Source organism: Anomaloglossus baeobatrachus, chromosome 1 (genome assembly GCF_048569485.1).
Source record: "Anomaloglossus baeobatrachus isolate aAnoBae1 chromosome 1, aAnoBae1.hap1, whole genome shotgun sequence".
Taxonomy (NCBI): domain Eukaryota; kingdom Metazoa; phylum Chordata; class Amphibia; order Anura; family Aromobatidae; genus Anomaloglossus; species Anomaloglossus baeobatrachus.
The window spans coordinates 141,588,216-141,603,356 of record NC_134353.1 but is presented as its reverse complement, the minus strand read 5'-3'; the positions used below and the strand labels follow the sequence as shown (position 1 = coordinate 141,603,356).

Sequence of the window (15,141 nt, the reverse complement as noted above, 5' to 3'; positions counted from 1 at the left end):
TGGAAAACCTCTATAGGTTTATAACAACCTTATTAGTCACGGAGCTTGTCTGAACAGTAGTACTTCTAGAATTTACTTATTACAGTAACTTTATGACCTTCTAAGTGGGATTGCAAATTACAATTGTAGTTATTTTGTTCAAAATCATCCCTACGTGGCTAAATTATGGCAAACTCTACATTGGTGCCAGAGCTGAAGTCTCATAACTAACCCAAGCCATCCATTGCCACTTCACAGGACAGACATAGGAAGAATGACAAAAGGAAAGATGACACTAAACAGCTAGGAAACAAAGTTAAAGGGGTTGACCACCTGAGAAAAATATCTCCTCAGATATGTGTACAATATGGGTGAAATATAAATATCATCAACTTGCTAATGTGTTTCTATTAACAAAGAAGTATAGAACTTAAGATATCAGTAACGGTCCAGTTCCTGGTAGTTCCATGCCTTGGGATCAACACCGGATATGTGTTTATTTGTGTTATGTGACTGCCTGTATCAGTATGTCATTAGTGCTATGTGTAAAAGTGGCTGGTGATGACTCACGTAATACAGTCATATGAAAACGTTTGGGCACCCCTATTAATGTTAACCTTTTTTCTTTATAACAATTTGGGTTTTTGCAACAGCTATTTCAGTTTCATATATCTAAATACCTGATGGACTCAGTAATATTTCTGGATTTAAATGAGGTTTATTGTACTAACAGAAAATGCGCGATCCGCATTTAAACAAAATTTGACTGGTGCAAAAGTATGGGCACCCTTATCAATTTCTTGATTTGAACCCTCCTAACTACTTTTTACCGACTTACTGAAGCACTAAATTGGTTTTGTAACCTCATTGAGCTTTGAACTTCATTGGCAGGTGTATCCAATCATGAGAAAAGGTATTTAAGGTGGCCACTTGCAAGTTGTTCTCCTATTTGAATCTCCTATGAAGAGTGACATCATGGACTCCTCAAAACAACTCTCAAATGATCTGAAAATAAAGATTATTCAACATAGTTGTTCAGGGGAAGGATACAAAAAGTTGTCTCAGAGATTTAAACTGTCAATTTCCACTGTGAGGAACATAGTAAGGAAATGGAAGAACACAGGTACAGTTCTTGTTAAGCCCAGAAGTGGCAGGCCAAGAAAAATATCAGAAAGGCAGAAAAGAATGGTGAGAACAGTCAAGGACAAACCACAGACCACCTCCAAAGACCTGCAGTATCATCTTGCTGCAGATGGTGTCAATGTGCATCGGTCAACAATACAACGCACGTTGCACAAGGAGAAGCTGTATGGGAGAGTGATGCGAAAAAAGCCGTTTCTGCAAGCACGCCACAAACAGAGTCGCCTGAGATATGCAAAAGCACATTTGGACAAGCCAGTTACATTTTGGAAGAAGGTCCTGTGGACTGATGAAACAAAGATTGAGTTGTTTGGTCATACAAAAAGGCGTTATGCATGTAGGCAAAAAAACACAACATTCCAAGAAAAGCACTTGCTACCCACAGTAAAATTTGGTGGAGGTTCCATCATGCTTTGGGGCTGTGTGGCCAATGCCAGCACCTGGAATCTTGTTAAAGTTGAGGGTTGCATGGATTCAACTCAGTATCAGCAGATTCTTGACAATAATGTGCAAGAATCAGTGACGGAGTTGAAGTTACGCAGGGGATGGATATTTCAGCAAGACAATGATCCAAAGCACCGCTCCAAATCTATCTACTCAGGCATTCATGCAGAGGAACAATTACAATGTTCTGGAATGGCCATCCCAGTCCCCAGACCTGAATATCATTGAACATCTGTGGGATGATTTGAAGCGTGCTGTCCATGCTCGGCGACCATCGAACTTAACTGAACTAGAATTGTTTTGTAAACAGGAATGGTCAAATATACCTTCATCCAGGATCCAGGAACTCATTAAAAGCTACAGGAAGCGACTAGAGGCTGTGATTTTTGCTAAAGGAGGATCTACAAAATATGAATGTCACTTTTATGTTGAGGTGCCCATACTTTTGCACCGGTCAAATTTTGTTTAAATACGGATTGCACATTTTCTGTTAGTACAATAAACCTCATTTCAATCCAGAAATATTACTCAGTCCATCAGTTATTAGATATATGAAACTGAAATAGCTGTTGCAAAAACCCAAATTGTTATAAAGAAAAAAGGTTATCATTAATAGGGGTGCCCAAACCTTTTCATATGACTGTAGCTAAGTCAGCCCCCTTCTCTGTCTATGCATCATCTGGGACAGAGAACAAAGTTAGCTGAGCTATTGAAAAGCTGGTAAGTCAATGGTAACATGCGAAAAACAGAAGGCTCTCTCCTTTGTTAATATATTGAGATCAAGGCATCATTTGTAATTCTTAGATGTTGCATTTTTTCTATCTTAAATACATCTAATGATATATTTTTTAAGTGAACAAACCCTTTAATATTAGTGATGTCTGAAAACTCAAGTTTTGAGTTTTAGTTGACAATGATCAATTTTTGATGTAAATATGAATTGTTAACATTTTTTCCCAATGATTTCAGACAGTAAAATTTTGATATCACTTACCGAGAGCCATCCAAACACTAAATCTTATCCAAGTGTCACCACTCAGCTGTACCATCAAGTACACATTTACAAGGACACTAAACACAGGTAGTAATGGTAGTAGTGGAACCTGTAGGAAAACAAAGGATAAAGTGAATGTATAATTATTTTGCTAACTTATATAGCACCATTAATTCCCCATTGCTTTACAGACATCATCATCACTGTCCCTATTGGGGCTCACAGTCTGTATGACCTATCAGTATATTTTTGGAATGTAGAAGGAATCCACACGAAATGCAGACGAACACAGGGAGAATATATAAACTCCTTGCAGATGTTGTTCTTGGTAGGATTTGAACCCAGGGCCTCAGTGCTGCAAAGCTAGAGTGCTAACCACCGAGTCACCATAATGTTCATATGTGACTTATTTCACTAAGGGGTTGCTATAAGAAAAAGAGGGATAGAAGCCTAGAGTAATAATAAAATGGAGCTAAAACCAAATGCTAGCTTTAGGTGCGGGCACCCTTCCTGTCAGGACTGAGCCTGCGCCATCCTGTGCCAACTGAGTTATATACCCAGCAGCTTCCTCTAGCAGCAATGAGCAGAGCTAGCTCTGTTTGCTGCGGTTTAACCTCCTAGTTGCTGTATAGTGGCAATTAAATGGTTATATCTTGTGAGTATTGATGATATTGACAATAATATTATCCCTCACCACACAGTCGTAGGATGCTAATAGTATTCTCATCATGGCAGCCAAAATTAGGCCCATGAAGCCTTGGCATCATCACATCTGTAAAATTCTGATCTTTCAAAATATTAAATAATTAATTACATACATTGAATGCCATAAAATAATAAGTAAAAAAAATCTGCAGTTTTTTTTATCCTGTAGCTTCCTACTAGTGATGGGCGGACTCACAGATAACTGGGATCGACGGGACTTGATTTGATCCCAGATATCTGGCCGGACGGTGGTCCCAATATAAGTCTATGGGGACCAGAATCCGGCGCTTAAAAATGGTAGTAGAAGGAATAAGACCCTATCATTACTAATATAGAGCTTAGTATAACCCCTTAATACGCCAATTGCCACCGTACCAGGGCAATCGGGAAGAGCCAGGTAAAGTTCCGGGACTGTCACATCTAATGGATGTGACAATCCTAGGTGACTGCTGGCTGCTATTTTTAGGCTGGGGGTCCCAATAAGGATGGGTGTCCCCAGCCTCAGAATACCTGCCCCCAACTGTTGGGCTTTGTCATGGTTGGGTATCAAAATTGGGGGGGGCACACCAAGTTTTTTATTTATTTTATTTACTTATTTTTACTCCATTCTACAGTGACCCACAGACAGGGTCTGTGATTGGTTGCAGTCAGACATGCTGTCACACAGGCTGGGGGTGCACCTGACTGCAGCCAATCACAAATGCGGAAACTGACAGTGGGCAGGGAAAGCAGTGCATAAGGATGAGTGATAATGAGGGTCCCCGGAAGAAGAATGAGCGGCCTGGAAGCAGTTACAGCCACGAAAGAGACTTGATAAGTATAACGCACTTGCTTTATTCTCATGTTCTTTATTTTTCCTTTATTTTTTTATTTCCCGAGTTGCCAGACCCGGATCATTACACAGAGTTCCCTGAGAACTCTGGGCCCGGGTCCGGCACCCGGATACTTTTGAAACAGCACAAATCAGGACTTCAAAGCCTGCTTTACACCTTACACTTAAGCATACGATATCGTATGCGATCGTACCCGCCCCATCGTATGTGCGGCATGTTCAACTTGTTGACCGTGTCGCACAAATGATTAATTGCCGTCACACGTACTTACCTACCATACGACCTCGATGTGGGCAGCGAACATCCACTTCCTGGAGTGGGAGGGACGTTCGGCGGCACATCGACGTCACACAGCAGCCGGTCAATAGAAGCGGAGGGGCGGAGATGAGCGGGACGTAAACATCCCGCCCACCTCCTTCCTTCTGCATAGCCGGCGGGAGTCGCGGGACGCCGGTAAGCTGTGTTCATCGTTCCCGGGGTGTCACACTGCGATGTGTGCTGCCTCGGGAACATTGAACAACCCGTTGTTCAATTTTTAGGTTTTGAACGATGTGCGTGCGATCAACGTTTATTCGTTCAATCGCAATCGCACGGAGGTATCACACGCTACAATGTAACTAACGATGCCGGATGTGCGTCACTTACGACGTGACCCCGCCGACACAGCGTTAGATATATTGTAGCGTGTAAAGCCCGCTTTACAGTTCGGGTCCCCTGATCACTACTTCTTACCCAAATATATTTTATATAAAATTTCCAGAACCTTACTAGCTAGCAGAATCAAGTGACCAGGTCATTTGTACCTGAAAGTGAATGCCATAAAAATAAAACCTGAGCAACAAAGGCAGTACTGAGGCTGTATTTTTTCAATTCGACAACAGACTATAGCACACTCATCCCCATATATACTTCTTAGCTTAGTGGTTACCATAAAGGCGACTTTGTGCCGGTTCTGAGGTTGTCTCCAGATGATCAAGACAATCAATGAGATAATTATGATGAATATAGTAAGAAGTGCAATGCTCCATATCTCCAAATTTCCTATGGCTTCCACTGCATATGTTGTAAGGACGCTCAGTGCACAAATTACAAGTGCTGCAAAATGGAAAAAAAAAAGTTAAATCAGGCTTTATTTTATTTGTTATTCTCACACAAATATATCACAAAAGCAAAATTTGAGAAGCTTCTACATCAGTTTATGGCAAATGTATTGTGCTAGAGAGGAAAAATAAGATTACTGTGTATTAACTTTCCATATTAGAGGAGCTGTCAAGCCTGGGGAAGGCAGAAAGTGTATCCAGCTCCCCTGTTATTAGAGTCCATATTCCCCTCCAAGGTGCACGAGGCCTGCCGGTCAGTCCATACCGGTGCGTGTAACAGGAGATTAGGAAAGAAAGGAATGGGCCCAGCACCAATTCAATAAAATATAAAAAAAAATTTTTTCTTTTATTGGTATCCAGTTAAAATAATGTCGGGGAACTCACTGTACAAAAATATGTATAGCAGGTGAAACTTTACGCGTTTCGGACGAAAAAATTATCTAAAATCAGAAGAGAACTTATGATTAAGGACTCTTCTGATTTTAGATAATTTTTTCGTCCGAAACGCGTAAAGTTTCACCTGCTATACATATTTTTGTACAGTGAGTTCCCCGACATTATTTTAACTGGATACCAATAAAAGAAATTTTTTTTATATTTTATTGAATTGGTGCTGGGCCCATTCCTTTCTTTCCTAATCTCCTGTTACAGGCCTGGGGAACCCCATTTCTGATCGGTTGATCCTGCGACCGAAGCTTCTCATTACAAGTGCCTCTGTGATTATAGTTTATATATAAGTACTACTATTTAAGCTCAGATTTTTCCACAAAGCATGAATAGATACAACTAATGTCAATGTACGTCCATTGTGATGTTAACATACACTTTGGCATCATCAAGAGGGATCTGAGGAACAACTCTGGTTTTTGATAGGCCAGTTGTACCATTAACCATATAGGTAAACATGAAAATTAGACATTGTCCGGATTTTACATTAGGGTATAAAGAAAATCTGTCACCAGGTTTTTGATACCCCATGTGAGAGCCGCATAGTGTAGGTGCAGAGAGCCTGATTCCAGCGGTGTCATTTACTGACCTGCTTGCTGCAGTTTTGATAAAATCACTGTTTTATCTTTTGCAGATGTAGCAGTCCTCTGAATACCGAGCTCTGTATATTCCCACCAACAACACTGATTGGCAGCTTTCTGTGTTCACTATGCACAATTAGGCAGGAAGCTGCTAATCAGTGATGGGGCAGGGTTATACAGAGCTCATGAATATGGAGGACTACATCACAACACTAGTCCTCTAATGATAATCTCCTGCTGATAAGACAAGGATTTAATCACATTGTTGGAATCAGAATCTCTGTCTTTACATTATGCTGCTCTCTGATTAGGTGGCAAAAACCTGGTGAAAATTCTATTTAAGAACTTCACATCTGACGTGCATGGTGGACAAGGTGAAAGATATAAAAATCTCGAGTCGCTGAAGTTAGGGGTCCTGCTACCGGCGGCCCAGAAATCAGTAATCATGATTAGGGAAATGTGGGCTTGAATGCTGGCCTACCAAAAAGTGGGACCAAAAAATACTATAATATGGCATTCTCTATTCATTGAATAGTCCAAAGTAATTAGATAACGACTTCATGATACAAGCTTCCTAGAAACACATTTAGGGGCAATTAATCAAAGTATTTCACCAGAAAATTGTCGTAAAAGACTGAAAATGTTTGCACCATGTGGAGTTGTGCAAAAATGTTGTGCCTTTTGGTGTAGGGTAGCTGGGTCGGAAGCAGGCCAGCACGGCACACAGCTATGTCCACCTATCAAATTCATCAATAGGTCCGGCGTTTCTTACACCATAGATCTTACGCCATGCCCCTAATAAAATGCCGAATTCATTAAGTGGTGTACACCTCTTAATGAATTTAGCGTATCTTATTCTTGCACGCCCCTTATTAGGACTTGCATACCAAAGCCAGTGTTAATGAATGGGGGGTATAGTTATACTATAGGCTCAGTCTTACCCAGAAGTCCGACAAGTAAGCTGACCACTGAGGCGGACTGTTCTGTGGGTAGGCTCGGGGGATAGAGAAGGGAATGAAAACTAAATCCTTGTTCTTGCAGGATGATAATCTGGGATTCGTTCATCATTGATTCTCTCTCTGACGCCGACAGCATTTCTTTATCTGGGACACATTTAGGCTTTTCGTAACCAAGGCCGGGCTGGTACCTGTATAGAGAACAATGCAAAAATATTGTGCTTAATAAGAATTACAGTCAGACTTCTTATATTACTTAGTTACTCTACAGTAATACTCAGAAGAATATGCATCTACTGCATTATACATATTTACTGTGTCCCTAATATTAACCTAATTCGCCTCTGAATTATCCTCTTTTATGAACTAATGTACAGTACAGACCAAAAGTTTGGACACACCTTCTCATTCAAAGAGTTTTCTTTATTTTCATGACTCTAAAAATTGTAGATTCACATTGAAGGCATCAATACTATGAATTAACACATGTGGAATGAAATACTTAAAAAAGTGTGAAACGACTGAAAATATGTCTTATATTCTAGGTTCTTCAAAGTAGCCACCTTTTGCTTTGATTACTGCTTTGCACACTCTTGCCATTCTCTTGATGAGCTTCAAGAGGTAGTCACCGGAAATGGTTTTCCAACAGTCTTGAAGGAGTTCCCAGAGATGCTTAGCACTTGTTGGCCCTTTTGCCTTCACTCTGCGGTCCAGCTCACCCCAAACCATCTCGATTGGGTTCAGGTCCGGTGACCATAGAGACCAGGTCATCGGCGTAGCATCCCATCACTCTCATTCTTAGTCAAATAGCCCTTACACAGCCTGGAAGGTATGTTTTGGGTCATTGTCCAGTTGAAAAATAAATGATGGTCCAACGAAACGCAAACCGGATGGAATAGCACGCCGCTACAAGATGCTGTGGTAGCCATGCTGGTTCTGTATGCCCTCAATTTTGAATAAATCTCCAACAGTGTCACCAGCAAAGCACCCCCACACCATCACACCTCCTCCTCCATGCTTCATGGTGGGAACCAGGCATGTAGAGTCCATCCGTTCACCTTTTCTACAAAGACACAGTGCTGGGATCCAAAGATCTCAAATTTGGACTCATCAGACCAAAGCACAGATTTCCACTGGTCTAATGTCCATTCCTTGTGTTCTTTAGCCCAAACAAGTCTTTTCTGCTTATTGCCTGTCCTTAGCAGTGGTTTCCTAGCAGCTATTTTACCATGAAGGCCTGCTGCACAAAGTCTCCCCTTTATAGTTGTTCTAGAGATAAGAAGGTGTGTCCAAACTTTTGGTCTGTACTGTGTATATATATATATATATATATATATATACTGCTCAAAAAAATGAAGGGAACACTTAAACAACACGATAGAATATTAGGGTTCCCTTCATATATATATATATATATATATATATATATATATATATACAGTTAGGTCCACAAATATTTGGACAGTGACACAAGTTTTGTTATTTTAGCTGTTTACAAAAACATGTTCAGAAATACAATTATATATATATAATATGGGCTGAAAGTGCACACTCCCAGCTGCAATATGAGAGTTTTCACATCCAAATCGGAGAAAGGGTTTAGGAATCATAGCTCTGTAATGCAGAGCCTCCTCCTTTTCAAGGGACCAAAAGTAATTGGACAAGGGACTCTAAGGGCTGCAATTAACTCTGAAGGCGTCTCCCTCGTTAACCTGTGATCAATGAAGTAGTTAAAAGGTCTGGGGTTGATTACAGGTGTGTGGTTTTGCATTTGGAAGCTGTTGCTGTGACCAGACAACATGCGGTCTAAGGAACTCTCAATTGAGGTGAAGCAGAACATCCTGAGGCTGAAAAAAAAGAAAAAATCCATCAGAGAGATAGCAGACATGCTTGCAGTAGCAAAATCAACAGTCGGGTACATTCTGAGAAAAAAGGAATTGACTGGTGAGCTTGGGAACTCAAAAAGGCCTGGGCGTCCACGGATGACAACAGTGGTGGATGATCGCCGCATACTTTCTTTGGTGAAGAAGAACCCATTCACAACATCAACTGAAGTCCAGAACACTCTCAGTGAAGTAGGTGTATCTGTCTCTAAGTCAACAGTAAAGAGAAGACTCCATGAAAGTAAATACAAAGGGTTCACATCTAGATGCAAACCATTCATCAATTCCAAAAATAGACAGGCCAAAGTTAAATTTGCTGAAAAACACCTCATGAAGCCAGCTCAGTTCTGGAAAAGTATTCTATGGACAGATGAGACAAAGATCAACCTGTACCAGAATGATGGGAAGAAAAAAGTTTTGAGAAGAAAGGGAACGGCACATGATCCAAGGCACACCACATCCTCTGTAAAACATGGTGGAGGCAACGTGATGGCATGGGCATGCATGGCTTTCAATGGCACTGGGTCACTTGTGTTTATTGATGACATAACAGCAGACAAGAGTAGCCGGATGAATTCTGAAGTGTACAGGGATATACTTTCAGCCCAGATTCAGCCAAATGCCGCAAAGTTGATCGGACGGCGCTTCATAGTACAGATGGACAATGACCCCAAGCATACAGCCAAAGCTACCCAGGAGTTCATGAGTGCAAAAAAGTGGAACATTCTGCAATGGCCAAGTCAATCACCAGATCTTAACCCAATTGAGCATGCATTTCACTTGCTCAAATCCAGACTTAAGACGGAAAGACCCACAAACAAGCAAGACCTGAAGGCTGCAGCTGTAAAGGCCTGGCAAAGCATTAAGAAGGAGGAAACCCAGCGTTTGGTGATGTCCATGGGTTCCAGACTTAAGGCAGTGATTGCCTCCAAAGGATTCGCAACAAAATATTGAAAATAAAATTATTTTGTTTGGGTTTGGTTTATTTATCCAATCACTTTTGACCTCCTAAAATGTGGAGTGTTTGTAAAGAAATGTGTACAATTCCTACAATTTCTATCAGATATTTTTGTTCAAACCTTCAAATTAAACGTTACAATCTGCACTTGAATTCTGTTGTAGAGGTTTCATTTCAAATCCAATGTGGTGGCATGCAGAGCCCAACTCGCGAAAATTGTGTCACTGTCCAAATATTTCTGGACCTAACTGTATATGCTGTATAAAGACTCTAGACAGACTTTTTAATTGACATCTTCTAAACAATATAATGAATTGCTTTTTCCGACCTTCTCCATCTAGTATTATTGTGATAGTAAGCACAAGGTCATGTATACAGGAAATCTTTTTAAGATTTACTTATTTAAGTGCAAGAAAAGATCAATGCTATATGCTACAAGTATAAAATATAGACTTTTTACTCTGAAAGCTAAGTGCATAAATACAACACCATGACATAGTATAAAGTGGGTATTCTGGTGATTGTAAAAAATCCTGGCTAACCCTATAAATTTTTCCAAAGTGCCCAGTGTCGCCTCTATGTTGATCCACAGTGAACCTGCAAGGCTTATGTCCATCATGTCCATTGTTTGCTTGATTATTAGTCATAAAACTGGCTTCAACAGTGATATGTGGTACATTAAATTATCACAGCTAAAGCCAATGATTAGCTGCAGCGGTCTCGACTGACGTTTATGCTGTAATCGCTGCAAGAGTGCCAACATCCGAACCAATCAGCAGCAATCAGTGATACATGTAATGCTGCTCGAGGGAAGATGTAGTATTCATGTAATTATATGGATTGTCTGGCTCTAAAAGAGCGAGTTCCACTCCATGTTAGTGGCGCTCAACTCTGGATAGTAGAAGGGTCCCAAATGCCAGGCTACCCCTCTCTGACTTCCAAGTGACCTCTTTGAGTTCCCAAGCCTCTTTAGCCCCTTCACGATGGTGCCAATTTACGTTTATGCCTTTTCCTTTTTTCCTCCCCTTCTTCCGAGAGCCATAACTTTTCTTCATCCCTCTGTGCACATTGATATGTTTTTTTGCGGGATCAGATGGGCTTTTTTAATGACATCATTAATTTTATCACATACCGTAGCATACTATGAAACGGAAAAACATCCAAATCTGGAGAAATTGTGAAAAAAAACCACCTAAATTCTGACATGTTTTTGGGGACTTGGAGTACGATTATGGAGATACCAAACGTGTCCAGTTTTTTTATTATTTTAGTGAAGAAAAAAAATCAGAAGTTCGTAAAAAAAAATTTGCGGGTTGTGTCGCCAGGATCCAAGAACCGTAACATTTTAATTTTTTGGTCGATGGAGCAGTGAAATGGCTTATTTTTTGAGGGGCGAGACAACATTTTCATTGATACCATTTTGAGATAGATTTGATATTTTGATCGCTTGTTACAGCATTTTTTTGTGGTATTGTAATGACCCCAAAAATTTAATTTTGGCGTTCTTGAATTTCTTTTGTTTACAGTATTTACCGCTTGTGGTAAATATTTTTATATTTTGACAGATTGGACGTTTCTGAATGCTGCAATACTACATGTGTATTTTTTTATTATCTTTATTTTTAATGGGCATATATATTCATATTTTTAAAAACATTTTTTTTTTACTTTTCACTGTTTTTAAGGCCATGTGCGCACTAGAAAGTGACTTTTTCTCAAGGAAAATCCGGAACCAAAATGCAGTTTTTCCGCGGTTTGGTGCGGATTTGCTGCGATTTTTCCGCAGGTTGGTCCCTGCGGATTTTTACCATTATCTATGGCAAAAAAAAGCAGGTACCTGCGGAAAAGAAGTGACATGCACATTAATTCCGAAGCGTAAAATCCGCGGGTAAATCCGCAGGTATAAAAAAACGCAGCGTGCGCACAGAATTTTTTTATACCCAAGGGTTTTGCTGGGGATTGACTGCAGAAATGTTAGACACATTTTCTCCAGCAAATCTGTGGCAAATCCGCAGTAAATACGCAGCGTGCGCACATAGCCTAATAGTCACCTTTAGGGACTATAACATGCGATCGTCCGATCACCTGTGCTATACAGCAATGCCACAGCATTGCTATATACTGTATAGTGAAAATCACAGTCTCCTTTTGAAGGTCGACCAATGGTAGGTTTCTAAGGAGTGCTGCTATAACAAATACGGTGGTCTTCAGCAGACCCACTGCATGTTAAATTCTGCTGTCAGAGTTTGACAACGGGATTTAACAGGTTAAAGGGAATCTGTCAGCAGCTTTTTGCTATGTAATCTGAGGACAGCATGCTGTAGGGGGTTAAAAAAGCCTAAAAACAAATAAAAACAACTATGCCTGTCGTATTAGGCTGTGTGCTCTTGTTTACTGAAACTAAAGGCTTTATCACTTGGTGATTATCATTGCTAGGACTTGCTGGCACTGGCATGGCAGTCTGGCATACCCTCTCCTCAGATTGACACCTCACTGTCAATGTACAATCTCCTGGTGTGGGTGGGTCAGCTCTCAGCTATGCTGCTTTGCTAAATCTAAAAATTCTCATTTTGTCAGAATGGCTGCACCCAGTATCTAAGTGGATTCAGAGTCTCTTTGCCTACACCATGCTGCTCTCAGATGAGGTAGCAAAAACCTGATGACAGGTTCCTAACAATCGAGGGTGGAGTGATTGCTAGCGGCAGGTCCTGGCTGTTATACACAGACATCATCCACCAAGTATGGGGTGAGCTCACACCGTAAGCCGCTCCACATACCCGCTTCCGACATACACCATATATATGAAGTCAATGTTGTGAAAGGGTCAAGATAATGTAGAGGATCAGACAACACATTATATACTGTACAGACCAACAGTTTGGACACAGCTTCTCATTCAAAGAGTTTTCTTTATTTTCATGACTCTAAAAATTGTAGATTCACATTGAAGGCATCAAAACTATAAATTCACACATGTGGAATGAAATACTTAACAAAAAAGTGTGAAACAACTGAAAATATGTCTTATATTCTAGGTTCTTCAAAGTAGCCACCTTTTTCTTTGATTACCGCTTTGCACACTCTTGGCATTCTCTTGATGAGCTTCAAGAGGTAGTCACCGGAAATGGTTCTCACTTCACAGGTGTCCCCTGTCAGGTTTAATAAGTGGGATTTCTGCCTTATAAATGGGGTTGAGACCATCAGTTGTGTTGTGCAGAAGTCTGGTGGATACACAGCTGATAGTCCTACTGAATATATGGAGATAAGGTATGCACACCAGTAAGGGGAATATATGAAAAGCACAAACTGCTGTGTGAATACTGACATGAAAAATCCAATAGCTATATGTAAGAATGAAAATATGAAAAATGGAATTTGCATTACTGCCATGAACATATGAATAAAGAGAAATTTAGCTATTGAATTGATGAATGCAACAGAGCCCCAACACTACGCCAAAGTATTTCTCTACGTTGGGGTCCCTAGCTAGTGTGTGTCACCGTGTATGGGAAGCTGCGTTGTGAACCCGGCCCCACCCGCACCTATTACCAGTCCACATTATACGCATATATAGTCTGGGTCTCAGCTTCCCATACACGGTAAGTTTTTTAACTGCATGAGAGGACACACACTAGCTAGGGACCCCAACGTAGAGAAATACTTTGGCGTAGTGTTGGGGCTCTGTTGCATTGATCAATTCAGTAGCTAAATTTCTCTTTATTCATATGTTCATGGCAGTAATGCAGGTTCCATTTTTCATACTTTCACTCTTACATATAGCTATTGGATTTTTCATGTCAGTATTCACACAGCAGTTTCTGCTTTTCATATATTCCCCTTCCATAGTCAATGGTGTGCATACCTTCTCTCCATATAGTGTAGATTTTTTAGGTTTTTGCACCCAGTTCAGACTCTGAATGGAGTTCCAGACATTATTTCTTGATTGATTTAGTCCTACTGAATAGACTGTTAGAAATTGTATTATGGCAAGAAAAAAAGCAGCCAAGTAAAACAAAACGAGTGGCCATCATTACTTTAAGTAATGAAGGTCAGTCAGTCCGAAAAATTGGGAAAACTTTGAAAGTGTCCCCAAGAGCAGTGCTAAAAACCATCAAACGCTACAAAGAAACTGGCTCACATGAGGACCGCCCCAGGAAAGGAAGATCAAGAGTCACCTCTGCTGCGGAGGATTAGTTTATCTGAGTCACCAGCCTCAGAAATCGCAGGTTAACAGCAGCTCAAATTAGAGACCAGGTCAATGCCACACAGAGTTCTAGCAACAGACACCTCTTTAAGACAACTGTTAAGAGGAGACTTTGTGCAACAGGCCTTCATGGTAAAATAGCTGCTAGTAAACCACTGCTAAGGACAGTAAACAAGCAGAGGAGACTTAAAAAATATAAAAAAATAAAGGGAACACTAATATTCTATCGTGTTGTTTAAGTGCTCCCTTCATTTTTTTGAGCGGTATATATATATATATATATATATATATATATATATATATATATATACACAGTACAGACCAAAAGTTTGGACACACCTTCTTATCTCTAGAACAACTATAAAAACTATAAAGACTTTGTGCAGCAGGTCTTCATGGTAAAACAGCTGCTAGGAAACCCCTGCTAAGGACAGGCAACAAGCAGAAGAGACTTGTTTGGGCTAAAGAACACAAGGAATGAACATTAGACCAGTGGAAATCTGTGCTTTGGTCTGATGAGTCCAAATTTGAGATCTTTGGATCCAACCACCGTGTCTTTGTGCGACGCAGAAAAGGTGAATGGATGGACTCTACATGCCTGGTTCCCACCGTGAAGCATGGAGGAGGAGGTGTGATGGTGTGGGGGTGCTTTGCTGGTGACACTGTTAGGGGATTTATTCAAAATTGAAGGCATACTGAACCAGCATGCCTACCACAGCATCTTGCAGCGGCATGCTATTCCATCCGGTTTGCGTTTAGTTGGACCATCATTTATTTTTGAACTGGACAATGACCCCAAACACACCTACAGGCTGTGTAAGGGCTATTTGACTAAGGAGAGTGATGGGGAACTACGCCAGATGACCTGTCCTCCACAGTCACAAGACCTGAACCCAATCGAGATGGTTTGGGGTGAG

At 40.6% G+C, this 15,141-nt stretch overlaps 1 protein-coding gene across 6 annotated transcripts in view; it reads right to left on the bottom strand.

Moving 5' to 3' along the window:
• SLC7A2 (solute carrier family 7 member 2) overlaps positions 1-15,141 on the bottom strand; it is a 201,741-nt gene that overhangs the window by 13,319 nt on the left and 173,281 nt on the right. For all 6 annotated transcript variants that reach the window (XM_075347088.1, XM_075347089.1, XM_075347092.1 and 3 more), the window contains exons 9-11: positions 7,165-7,370; positions 5,024-5,190; positions 2,558-2,666 (exon numbers count right to left, since the gene is read on the bottom strand). In XM_075347088.1, the coding sequence (XP_075203203.1) occupies positions 2,558-2,666; positions 5,024-5,190; positions 7,165-7,370 (482 nt within the window). The remainder of the gene's footprint in view (positions 1-2,557; positions 2,667-5,023; positions 5,191-7,164; positions 7,371-15,141) is intronic.